This window comes from Dromaius novaehollandiae, chromosome Z (assembly GCF_036370855.1).
Source record: "Dromaius novaehollandiae isolate bDroNov1 chromosome Z, bDroNov1.hap1, whole genome shotgun sequence".
In the NCBI taxonomy this organism is placed as follows: domain Eukaryota; kingdom Metazoa; phylum Chordata; class Aves; order Casuariiformes; family Dromaiidae; genus Dromaius; species Dromaius novaehollandiae.
This window is the reverse complement of record NC_088132.1, coordinates 83,504,408-83,517,935: the sequence shown is the minus strand read 5'-3', so window position 1 is coordinate 83,517,935 and position 13,528 is coordinate 83,504,408. Positions and strand designations below refer to the sequence as shown.

At 45.4% G+C, this 13,528-nt stretch overlaps 1 protein-coding gene across 4 annotated transcripts in view; it reads right to left on the bottom strand.

Annotated features, from left to right (window-relative positions):
- Window positions 1–13,528, bottom strand: part of LOC135324656 (netrin receptor DCC) — a 547,074-nt gene that overhangs the window by 143,932 nt on the left and 389,614 nt on the right. For all 4 annotated transcript variants that reach the window (XM_064501341.1, XM_064501342.1, XM_064501343.1 and 1 more), the window contains exon 12: window positions 4,872–4,921. In XM_064501341.1, the coding sequence (XP_064357411.1) occupies window positions 4,872–4,921 (50 nt within the window). The remainder of the gene's footprint in view (window positions 1–4,871; window positions 4,922–13,528) is intronic.

The following is a 13,528-nucleotide window of genomic DNA, read 5'->3' as shown; positions in this document are numbered from 1 at the left end:
TTCACACATCACTGAATTTTTCTAAAAAGCAGGGACAGAAAGGGTTATTTTTTGTGTTGGATTTGATCCATGCATAGAATTTCAAGTGAACGGAAACGCATACATATGTATGCGCACATGGATATACACTTTCCCTACCGCTGCTCTCCTTCTCTACACTAGATACCAAACACGATTAACTTGTATGAGAAGAAAATCCACAATAACTCCAAAGTACGCAGAACGTTTTGGGGCAGGGAGCTGTATTTATGTCACAGTCACCATCATTATCAATTCTGATCCGACCGAGGGCTCCAGTCACTCCATCAATATTAAGCAATAATCATGATAATAGCAATTCATATCAAACATCTTCCATTTCGTGGCCATCTCCGTTATGTTATTAAATTAATAGATCTGCCAGCACCAAAGAAAAATAGCATAAAGACAGAAATCTTATTAAACCAGAGATAAAATTTTAAACAACTCTGGAAACCAGCACAGCAGCCTTTGGTCTCTTTTGTGTGCTACTGAAACCCAGTTAGCAAACTGTGATGGTTATTTAGCTACTTGTTTTGATTTAATCAGTTTGCAAATTGTAAGTGTTTAATTGAATTAGTTCTCAGTGACTGCTGCCAAGTTAGAAGAGAACTAAGAAGAATATGATCGAGACAAAACCAGGCTGCAGAAACGCAGTATTTTTGATTGCTACAGCCTTTGACAGGAGGGGGAAACGGCACAGGGCTCATTAGCAGCTTCGTTGTGCCTCAACCACAAATGCCACAGGACTCGTGTCCCAAAAGAAGGGGCAAACACATTTTTGGGGCATGATCTTTGAAGTTGCTTGCTCTGAAACTCTTCTTTCTTTAGTTTCAGTGAGTCCAGTTCATTTCTGCTGTATTTTTTTCTTCAAAGCTCCCTAAGTGTAGGTGTTGAAGCTCTATCCCAGCTGCACGAAGGTCTGCTGACTTGCAGAGGTACCTGTACTTCCCTGCTCCCGCACTGCCCGTAGGATTAAGCCCAAAAGAGTCCAAACGGCTCCACACCTCTTTGTGTTTCTAATAAGGAGCCACATTTCATTCACACTCTCTTAAAACACCTTTTTATACTGGTATTATTTCATGAACGGTGCCAGTAACAGGTATTCCCCATTCACGGAGGGACCCTTTGGAGAGCCCTCACCTGCGCAGAAGATCCCTGTCGGAGCTCAGCGGGGGGGCAAAGGGGTCCCGCAGACTCCTCACGCTCCACCCTCGCCCCGAGCTCCAGACGATCAGGTAGCATTCGCATTACCACTGCTTTAGCTCTCCGGTACTGACACTTGCTCACGAAGAGGACTGAGACACGTTTCTTTTGCCTATCCCGAAACAGCAGCCCTGCCGAATGCACCTAGACACGTAAATCCATCTTTGTCCGGCATAGCACTCACACCTGCAAGGTAATATCCCACTGGGACCCCAACATTTAGCGCTCTGAGACTGGGAACATGATGACAACCAATGATTAGGGCAGACAGAGGTTGGATTTATTCCCATCCTAACCTGTCTTATCCCACCACAACCGGAACTGCACCCGTATGACACACCTCTATCCATAAGTACCTATACGAAAGAATTAACACAATATATCTTAGGGTAGGAGTACCCATACCCCATCCCATACAGCATTACAGCCTACAGCTTTTTTTCCTGTTTTTGTTCTAAATGCTTTAAATTTGAATGATCATTACAGAAGGTCATGAGACATGATCAACTGCTCTGTGACATTTTCCCTTGAGAATAAGTAAGAAAAAGTAAACACAAAGGTTTGGAACAAGATGTTCCAAGACATCAGTGCCCTTTGGGTACTACGTGTAAGAGGAATTTAAAACTGTGACTGGCTGTATTTTAAAAAAAAATGTTCAAAACAGACATCTGAGTTCACAAAAACAAGAAGTGGAGGGGAAAGATCAACCTGTCAGGTACTCAGTGTTCCCAGCGTGGCAGCGATCACGCAAACGCTCACCCTTGGCAGCAAGCTTTGGGCTCCTCTTCCTTGCTCACTGCACATGGGAATCTCTGAAGAGCATGTCCATGGGGACAGCTTTGCTCTGAGGGATCCTGGTAAGACAAAACTTGTGGGGTTTTTGTGCCTTTCCTCCACGTCTAAATGGGCCCAGTATTGAAATGAGCTACAGAATACAAAAGCTTATGTAGCTGCAATAAATACGAGGTATGAATAAAAAGAAAAGGAATAAGCTCACATACGTTTCATAATATATTAGGAAATAGCACTTGATGAATGGGAAGCATAATTAAAACCTATTATACAGTGTTTCAATATTATATTAGGAATTAATACCAACTGACTTCATCAGTGGCATGGAATTGTTAAAGATTTTCTTTATGAATGTAAGTACACTGGATTTAAGTAAAATGAATACACCTTTTAGAAGAAAACAGAAATATCTTTGTTGGAATGACAACAGATCTACCTTGGGGAAGAGCATATAATCTACCAATAACATACTACTTTCCCACATCACCGGTCACCCGAGAACAGCTCTGCTTCTCGCTATTCCAGGAGATCGCGCCAGTTAACCAAACCGCAGTTATGTTTATTGCAGACGTTAATCGGCAATCAGGGAACAATCTCTGCTTGATCACCCAAGTTTAAGTGACACCACTGCTGCTGAAGCCTCCCTGGAAAATCACGACTTCTCTTTAAAACACTCTTCTTTCCACCTCAGTTCTGATTCTAACATGATCCTGAAAGGCAATGAGGCTTAGCAGATGATGTTGTGTGCAAACGTGTGTGTCTTTGCCCGTCCACCTGGGCAGCCAGGTAATACTTTCGATCCCTCTGCCCAGTTCACTTAAGGCAAGGCACAGAGGTCTCTGGGTTAAATCCTGCACAGATCCAGAGTCAGGTGGAGGAGGAGGAGGCCGGCTGGGTCCACCTCCCTCCGGCTGACCTGCCGGCACCCACTGCTGCTCACGCACGTCAAACATGGACCGGCCACAAAGCCTAGAGGAACCTGGCTTCATTACTGCAGGTGCTCACGGTATTACGGACCTCTGCATGCGATTAACTACATTGCCCAGTTGTAATTTCCGAGGTAGCAATTCCTTTCTTGAACACTACTCAGTGATCCTAACAACTGAGCAAAAACTTCTTTATAAAAATAAGCAGGATTTTATTCACACATAGTTCTATTTTGTATAGTAAAACACCATAGCATCCTATTAATATACTGTATATATATTTTTTACTTATACTAACTGTGAATCTCTAAGAGATTAGAGTGCATGCTTTTGCTAGGATTCGCCGATTTGGATTATACAATTTTGTGTTGCTTCTGTTTGTATCTTCTCATGTCTGCACTGAAACGAGGTACAAACAACGTTTCTTAGAAAAACTAATTGAAAATGAAAATTTTTGTCTGGCAGAAATTCTGAGATGCTCCAATGCAATTCTATCCAAATTGGTGAGCATGCAAGAACAGAAAAATAAATCCTCACAGAACTCCTTACAAGATTTCAAAAGTAGTATTTTAATCCTTTCAAAATCTAAATAAAACGAAGCAAATACGTTTCGCTTCATTCTCTTGACCTTGATAGTAGTAAAGTAAAAACTGAAATGGCAATTCCTAAGGATCCCGTGGTGCAATATTGGAAGTAACAGAACACAGCGCAACAGGAACGGCCTAAGCCCTTGCAAAGCATAAAACGCTTCTTTACCCTTACAACCAGAAGTTAGGAGAAATGTGGTTCAATACTTCCAGCTTCTTTTTCCTCCAAAAGCAAGTTTGGGCTTCCCAAAGACTTTTAGGTGTTTCTCAGAAGCCTCCCTGTCCCAGGCGCAGAAACACCTGGGGTGGCTACAGCCGCCTGTCCAGGACCAAGCTGGAGCACGTCTGCAAAAGCCCTGAATATTTACCCTGTGTACGAAGGTACCGGCGCCCAGAAAACCCACACGGAAGAGGGTGATTTTCCCAGCAGCCTTGTCTCTACGGCCCCAACGCACGTGCAAGTCTGGCTGCTCTAAGGAGAGCCTGAGCGAGCCCAAGGCAGACGGTGTCTTACGTGGACACAGGAATTTGTGGAAACAGATGACCTTGTGATGGGCACAATCTCACCTGCTGGGCCATATTCTCCGGTGGCACTAGCTAACATAGCTCCGACAAAGGTAATCAGTAAAGATAACAGTGCGGGTCTTAAGTGCTCTTTAGCGCTCAGGTGTTTGATATTTATGCCCAGCTCCCTCTCTGGGGTCACACATTCTCCTGGCAAAGTAAAAGCAATTGTACCTATAAAAAATTACTTCCAGAAGTTAAAAAATGAAGGAGAACATGGACAGCTAATTGTATTTTCAGTCTCCGATGTGTTTCATTTAGACGAGAGAACACAAAAGAGAAATCAGACGGCAGCAGAAAAGCAGAATCTCGCTCAAGCGCCCACAGCACATAGTTTACCTGGGACTACACTTCCTAATCCATAAAGGGGCAATGCCAAAATCCGCTGAGCTTGATTTAAGGACTTTGAAAGCCTTAATGCAACAGCATGCGGAAGTGCTAAGCAGCATCACCGGCAACGAAGGCCACGTCTACCAGAAAAACAAAGGACGCCTTGGCCGGCTTGCCTTCTCTGTCCCAAACTGGACTGCAGATAAGCCACCGGGCCTCGCTGCCGCTGCCTGGTTTGAGTGCTACGCAGTGATTACAGGATGCAATTAGCACCTTCCCCTCGGCCTTGGGAAGAGAGGCCGAGACGCCTCCGGCTTTGAACGTTTCCTTCCCAGCACCGGCAACCCCAAACGCTTCGCTGTGTGAATGCAAAACGCATGCAAAGAGGGGTGTGTGTACACGCGGGCAGGACGCCCGCGCACGCCAACCGCTGCACCGCGGCACTTACCCTCGAGTTAACCACTTCCAGGGAGACGTTCTGGGGCGTCGCGCTCGGCACTGAAAGGGGAGAAAACACAAGAGAGAAGGGAAATACTGCCGTTAGTGTCTTAAGTCACAATAGGTTGCATCAAGTATTTGTCTTTTTGGAAAGAAATGCGTGCGGCTTTTGCACCCAGTTTCTAGTCTGATCACAACGGGGCAGGTAAATCCGGGTGGCCCTTCAGAGGTCCCCCAGAGGGAGGAAAACCAAATGCATCTGCTCATTTTGTGTCACTCACTCATGACAGAGCTATCGGAGCCCTGCACAGAGCCAGGCAGCAGCTCCCCCACCGTCAGACCAAATACTGGAATCCAGTTATTTGTTATAAACTTGGTCAGAAATAACAAGAACATGTGGCAATTCCTCTGCTTTTTATACATTAAAACAAATGTACTTCAGAACTCTTTTTATACCAACGGACCAGGGCATTCCCCCCTTGCTGGCACCAGTTCATCCCTTTTTTGCTGGGATGCCTAAGGGGGAGAAGAAAGGAATCTTTGTCTTCAGACGCTGTTAAACACTGGTATTTTACATTAAGACTCTTTACTTGTCATACATATAGTAATTCACCCCGGTTTTATGCAATTAAACTTTGTTATATCCACCCTAATAAACACACTTCAATTTTAAATGTGTCTAATACCTATCCAATATATGGTCTTACAAAGACTCTTCATGAGGCATTAATGAGATGGCCTGACATCCACCGCCTTAATTAAAACAAATGGTTTTGAGTCAAGTTTTTTTTCCATTTAAAACATTCCTTTAACTTCACAGGCCTCTGCAGCTACGGTCACAGAAAACCCCTGCGGAGCATACGTTCATTCACCGAGACTCAGTTCCGCCAAGGCACCGCGAAGGACACACTCGCAGCAGCGAGACACTCTGGACACCAGCAAATGCTTGGCATATATGTGGCTGAATGGGTCATTAGTAACTAATTATTTACAGACAACATTTCTTCCTGTTTTCCACTGCATCGCTATAGATCTCTGTTTCCAACATGCTTGTGCAAGAACTGGTCAAACGTATGTTTCTCCAGCAGATAGCAAATATTAATGCAACGGCTGAGGAGCCAAGAGCTTTAGAAATAAGTTCTCAGTTCCTGGTGCATCAGCTCCCTGACCTAAAGCTTTATTTTCCTTCTGGAGAACTAAAGCCTGCCTGCTAACCCAGGCTACTCAGCACTCGAAAAGCAGGGCTGGAGCTCACACTTCCAGGACGGAGGCCCTGAATTAAGGGGAAGGGGAAAGCTAAAGAAGGATCACGGAGAATACTCAGTACTTAGTAAAGCCCTAAGAGCTGGAATCCCCCTACACTAGAAATAAGGCATATCCTCATTTCCACCTTCTTCCATGATCGCTGAAAACTGCTGTTTAGGAGTGTGGCACGTTTATCACCAAGCAGAACCTATACCTAAGTATATGCAATGCACGGGCTGGGCCCACTGTGGGAAGCCCCTGCTGACCTCAGCGTCGGTGAATCTAAGAATAATGCAATAGGTGCTAACATACAAAATGCGCCCGTACAGTCGTTAAACAAAATAATCATAGCAGTGAATACATGGGACGCTCCCCTAGGTTATTGTAAACACCCTGGCCATACGATTCCTAGTCACATTTACTTTCAGTAAGCAAAACTCCAAAGTGCAGCATTTTGTAGAGTCCTTGATGCACGCTAGTATTTAAGGATTTAAGTCAGTCAGTTTAAGTCATCTGTCAGAGCAAATAAGAAAATCGTATTTTAAATACAGGTGACAACATAGCAAAAGTAACAACAGCCAGCTAAACAGGCATGCCCCACTGTCAGCAATGCCCCACGTTAATACCGCTGTCCTGCACGAAGGCTCTGCGAACCATAAACAGAAAAAATGATGCATTTGAATCACGATAATCTGAAAACTCGTTGCTTGCAGGCAATGGCACAGTGAAGGGTTTGGTAAGGAATACTGAAACCGTTCCTCGGTCTGGAGGCTCCAAATCGCAGAGATTTGCCTTTGGGAAAGGCTGTACAAGCAAATATCTGCATCTGCTGCGAATCCCTTAAAATGACAGCTCAGGCTCTGGACCTTTGTGCTTATTGGGCCACAGTCTGATCTGAAGACGTGTTTTCAAGGAATATTCATAACTAACTTGGTATCTTGGCTTTTAACCATCCAGGACTGTTTTCCCATCAGAGGAGAAGGGTGCGCGGGAGGAGTGAGTGTGTCGGGCTGAGGGACCCGCGCTCCCAGCTCAGCTCTGCCATGACCTGCCAGGCGCCCGCAGGCAAATTGTTTCACCCTTTAGTTTCCTTTTTGTCACTTCAGATTAGAAGCTTTAGAAGCTATTTGGCTTCTTAAGTTCAGGGATAACTCTTTAGTTGTTTCTATACTGCCCAAAACAGTGGAAAGTTGATCTGACGTGTTGCTAGTACAATAACGATGCTCCATCTCCCTAACACCCCGTAATACAAAGGAGATGTCACTGATCTCAGTTGCACCATTTTGAGAAATATCAGACAAAAAAAGTGTCTCTCTGCAATGTACTCCGCATTAAAAGGCAAAAGAAAAGCAAGTAAGATATTTTTTGGACATTTCTGAATTAACTGGGTATGGTGAATGGCTGATATCTCCCAGAAAAGTCTGTTTGCATTGGAAAATATTTGTTCTTGCTTATGAGCGAGTCGCAACTGCTTAAAGCGCCACTTTGCCTCCTCTGGGATTTCTCCCCCGGCTTGACTCGGGGTGCCTGCCACCACCCCGGGGTGGGGTAGCACAAATGGGCATGAAGTTGTCTTCTGACGGTGGGGTGAGATGCCCCTTGGTGCTGAGCTGGCCCCTGGGATTGCTCCGGTTTGTCTCTCACAGCCGTCCCCAGGGGCTCAGAGACACAAACCCGACCCGTGTCATGAGAAGAGCATCACTACTGAGCCATGATACGTTTCCATGCCACAAGCAAATCAGACTGGCATGTTTTTGACCAGCAAATTAAACTCCAAAGCCTCTGTCATAATCCTTAGCCACTGCCATTTTAAGTCTTGTCATTACTTTTACATACAATCGATACTAATCACCAGTATTTCATGTTATTCCTTTATCAGACAAGTTTTTCTTCATTTGTTTGTCTTTCTATTATTTTGATTATTTCTCTTTGATCACTGCTTGTCACATTTCCCAGTTTAGTTTCATATATAACGTAACCGATGCAGTTTTCATCTCTTCTTCCAGATCTTCAATCGCACAAGAAATAAACCCAGACGAGATCCAGCATCAAATTCAGAATCACTTTCACAGCAATATTGTCTATCTTTGCTGCTTGTTCCTTCTTCAATCGGGGGGACATTTTGTACTACCAAGAGATTCTGATTTAGTATTTCAAGTTACACAACAGTCAGAGGATTCCTCTATCAGACTAAGCGTTTATGAGATTACAATTACTTCCTCCAGTTTTATGCCTTGATCAAAGGAAGAAATTGGATGTACCTGGGAAAATTTGGGTTTTTTTTGTCTATCAGCCACAGCTTAGGGAGAGGTTAGGAGACGGCAGCGAGCAAGCAGAAGGCTTGCAGTGGGTTGGACACCAGCCTCCTCTACGCAGTACCCAAGGCCAGCTAGACCACATCCTTCCTGCATGCCCTCGTTGCAAGGGATACTGCACGTCTCGCTCATGAACAGGGCACAGAGCAACTTCTTCAGAGAAGCGTTGTGAGGTTGTACGTAGGCTGGCAAGGTACTACGACCAAATGGCATTTTTTTTCTGTCCAGTGAAATTAAAAAAGAAATGTCCAGTTGCCCATGAGATGAATCCATGGTGTTGGTGCTTCCACTCCGCTGGCTGAGCTGAGACGGGATGGTGAGCAGCTCCCCACCATCTCTCTTGCCGTTTCCAGCACAGAGAGCACCCCGGCCCCCAGGACGCTATTTTGGGGGCAGCTCCTCTGACCTGTGCCGGGGCAGGCACAGGATCAGGCACCTGCACTGAGAGGCTCGGGAGCGAGCTGGGACGGGAGAGGGCCAGGCTTAGGCCCTGATCCAGCAACGACAGAAACGTTCACCCAAAGGGAAGGAGCCTCGCCGGCTTCGACAGGGATGCAGCTCACAAACTCCCCCCACGAGTGCTTCGTTAGACCCACATGTTTCCTCAACAGGTCTCGGTGCTGATGAATGTTCACGCCAAATAATATTTTGGTCCAAAAATTCCTACCTAATTCCCTCGCATGGGGATGGGGCAGGTGGGTCCCGCTCTTGCCCTGCTGTAAATGCTCTAACAGCCTGCGTGGCCTCGGCTGCTCTCCCAGCTCGCGTGCACACACGAATAGCTACTGATAGCTGAAAAACTTCACAGGCTGTCTCCTGTGTCAAGTCAAGCTTCAATCTTTAATTTTTACTAAAAAAAAAAAGATGCATTCATATTGTAATTATGGATATAAATTATGTTTAAATCAAGTACTCAGGAAGCATGAAATAAGACTGTCTGCCAATTGCTGGGATTAAATGCATTTTGATAAATTCATAAGCATGATAGCTCAAAGCATTTCTGGAATGGCACGCAGCTTGGCCAAATATTAACTGAGCTGTATTTTCAACCAGAAACTAAACATTAAAGATACAGTATTTTCCTTGATCTGGTAAATTGTGCAAGTCTGGGGTTCTGCAGCTGCTGGGACTGAAGAGCCATACTAAATCCCTTTGATTGGGGTATGTTTCTTAGACTATACATTAGATCCCAGAGCTTCACCGACAATTTCTGCCTACAGACCTGCGGGGAAATAACAGTAAAGGCTTTTCTGTGAAACTATGTACCATGTCATACACTCTACGGCAAAGGATTCGCACAGGAAAAATTACCCACTCAAGCACAAGCACTCTTAAGAGGGAGACTTAAAAACGATCCTGTCATTTTTACAAGCAGAAAGGAAATTCAGACAGACCAATCTTCAAGGCTTTTCTATCATTTTTGACTTTTAGTTCCATTTCAAACTAGTTTTTAGAAAACCGAAAATGGGCCCCTTTGAGAAGTGCCCATCTCCATGGACCTGGACACGAAGATGGCACAAAGCAAAAACTAAACAGAGCGGGCCGTGAAAAGCAAAGTGCTGTTCGTTATATTTTCTTCCAGAGGCGAAAGCCCCAGTCAGGAACTGGGAAACCCAGTTTTTGCCTTTTTTCCAGCACTGGATCCTAACCAATGAGGCCTGCCAACTCTTAAGTGATGGTGGTGGATGGATCGCAGGCCAGAAGCTGTGCGGAGCCAGGGCTGCCGGCCAGGGGAGTGGAGAGCAGCAGCACCGCTGGCAGAAGAAACAACACCTGGGAAAGGAGATGCAGATACGCTGACCTGCCAGCTTTCTCCTTGCTTTCTCTCTCCACCTATAAAACAGGATGGATTAAATGTCTTTGTCTCTCTCGTCTGTGTAGGCTGTTAGCTCTCTCTCGCGGGAGTTATTTCTCGCTGTTTTATCGTGCACCCTCCGGCAGAACGGGCCTTAACCTGGGAAAGGGTCTCTGCAGGGCCGTAAACAGGTAGCTGCAGCAAATTTTGGTGTCGCAGAGCTCTACCGGTTACATCTTCCCCGTGCCGGGTGCCTCCTTCCCTGCGCTGCGACGCGTGCACGCGTGCCGGCTCGGACCACCGCGCTGTTCGCTCTCGGCTGGAGAAACGCTCCTGCCCCAGCCGCTCCGGACAGCCAAAGCTGCTCTCTGCGCCGGAGACCGAAACGCTTGCAGGTACACCATGGATAAGGAGGATGAAAGACACCCTGCGGCTATCTCCTCTCCTTTCATACCACTTCAAACTCTTCATTTTATCCATCTGCACTTTGACTCCTGTGTGGGCTTTAAAAGCCTTGGGTTCAGGTCACTTGGTTTGGGGGCCGGGAGAAGGACTTGAAAGAACAAAATTAACATTAACAGACATTTGCTTAACTCTACTTGCCTTGGGACATTCCGGTTTCCGAACATCTCCTAGATGTTAAAGAATACGTTAACATTGGAGAAGGAGCAGAGAAGCCTGGCTACAATGCAGAATCCCATTCAGGCAGCTTGCTGGAGACAGGCACAACGAAAGAACGTCCCAGAGTGCAAATTTGCCTTCATTCGTGGTCATCCATGATGTCCTCTATGGTGCTCATCTGCCTTCATTTGTAGTCATTCACAGGATGATCTCTATCGTGCTTGTCTGCCTTCATTCATGGTCACCCACAGGATGTCCTTTATTGCGCTTGTCTACCCACACTCAGCCTCTCCAAGAAGGCTTTTGGAAGAAATAACCCCAAACTTCACTCACTCACTGGCCATCAAAACCAGAACCGGCTAATAACGCAGAGACAGCACCGAGGACACCCCGCCGCTCGCCCCGGAGGGGCACCTGCGAACCATGGGCAGGCTGGACCCAACCGACTTCATTGCAGAACAGGCTTCAGCTTAAACAAAAAGGAAAATAAACGCTGTCTTCTTCCAGATTCCCAACCCGAGGGCACCTAAGCACCATGTTCCACTCCTGTTTTCTGGAATAGTCTCACAAAACCCTTCTCTTTAGCGATGATTTTTGTTCCCAGACAGGTGAGGCATTCTGAAACACTTGCAGAGGATAATTTTCAGGCTCATGAATAACAATCCCTCCCTTTCTCACTTATGATGACATTTAAAACCAAAGTGGAGTACAGGGCCACAGTTCTACACTTCACAGTGTGAATTAAATCTACATACATTATGCAAAATATTCATTTTCACTTGTTTTCCTTTTGTTTTTATAATTATAAGTGTGAAGTAATTTATTCTGCCAAGATCCAGTCTGTATCACAACGGAAAACTGAATTAGATGGGTAGACATAAGTAGCACTTGAAAAAATATTGCAGAGGTGTCAAATGTAAAATAATAGTGCCAAACGAGCTGTGGGGATCGCAGATGACTCTGCTGAAGACATCGCGACGACAGTCTGGAATACCACAGACAAAACAGCACGACAGACCCGGGAACTCCCTGCCTCCTCGCTCCTGGCCCCGGGCACCCGGGTTCCCGCTCGATCCTTTGGCCCCTCCACGCCGGCCCCGATGTCGCTCTTCCAGGGCGTCTATTTTAGAGGCTTCAAACTCCTCTGCTCCTGCCCCGAGCCCATTCTGAACTAAATTTTGGGGAGCCAGGTTCAGCCTTTGCAAACCAGCCCCTGACATAGACCTTTCTGAAATGCTCTCTGAAGCACTTTGCATTCCCCATGAATTTTCCGCTCCTGCCTGGCTCAGGAGCGCTGCCCCTTTCGACCCTGGCCAACAAGGCAGCCCCACGGCAGCACTGAGGTAGGACACACTTTCCACGGATGTCACCAGCCGCTTGTGCAACCCAGAGATGACCACCAAAGTGCTCTTGGCTGTAGCTCATTAAGCAAACATCAGAGCTCTGCAATGCCATGATGTCTCCCTGTCTTCTGACTTGCTCCAAGATCTATAGGGCCTCCACTAATGCTGCCTAGAAGTTCACACTGATTTTTTCAGTTGATGAAATGTAGCATTCGGAAATACTGGGTCACCAGGCAGACAAACAGACATACAACTGTCATCCTTAACCTTATGCAACAACGTCAGTTGTTTTGGGTAGAACAACAAGGGACAGTTATTACATTTATAATAAAATTAGATAAAAATTTGTAACTATAAAGGGACAAAACTCCAACACGCTGGTTCTCTGCTCCAGTGTTTTGTTGTAGCACCTGTCTACAGTATGGAGAGTACCAACAGTATCTGTACTGTTCTGTGTCTGTATCTGCGCATTTCCTGCCTATTCCTGGATTTTATAATCAAGGGTAAAAATAAACATTTTTTGCCATGACCTAAGTCAGTGATCCAAACACACGACAGGGCAACTGGAACTCCCATACCTTCATTCATCAACATGAATGAAAAGAACTTTAGAATTTTTCATCAGAATGAAAATTAACTGTCTGCAAATCTCACTTTAAAAGTTTAAGCTGAGACCTCTTATATTGCCTTTAAACAAAAATGCTGGCATGGATAAAAATCTTTGAACCTTTCCTTTTAGGGCTTTTTATTTCCTCCAATTACAGGTCTCAGTTATCTTACAACTGGCACGTCACTGACCGTTTTGGAAGTAATTACATCAAACTGCCTTTGGATCTTGCTGCTAGTTTATAAACTCTCATCATTCCATTTAATCTTTCTCCCCCCAGTAAGTATCAGTCATTCTCTTTTAACTGGTAGGAACTCTGTTTCCTTCTAAAAATAGTAAGAACCGTCTGGCAGGAAAAACTCTATTCGGAGAAATCAGCTCGGTCTGACTGACAGAAATTCTGGGCTTTGTATGCGCAAATCCTACGGAGCGAATTTGCCTTTCATTTAGAAGGTTTTTACACTTTTGTAGACCAAAAGACTTCAATAACGTTATGCCTGTTTCAGCCAGCTATGGCGATCAGACCCACTGACTTCAACAGGAGTCAGGCATGTAGAAGTTTCTGATATTAGACACAACTAAGTGCTTCCGAATTCAAAATAAAATTCAATTTATCACTTGGAGCGTGCAAGACGCACGAAGCACAGTGCAGGCTCTGGGAGGAAAGACAGCGCAACCATCGTGACTGAGCAGAAATTGAAACACAGGCACGTTTTCTAGTCCAGTGTGAGAGATACAAGG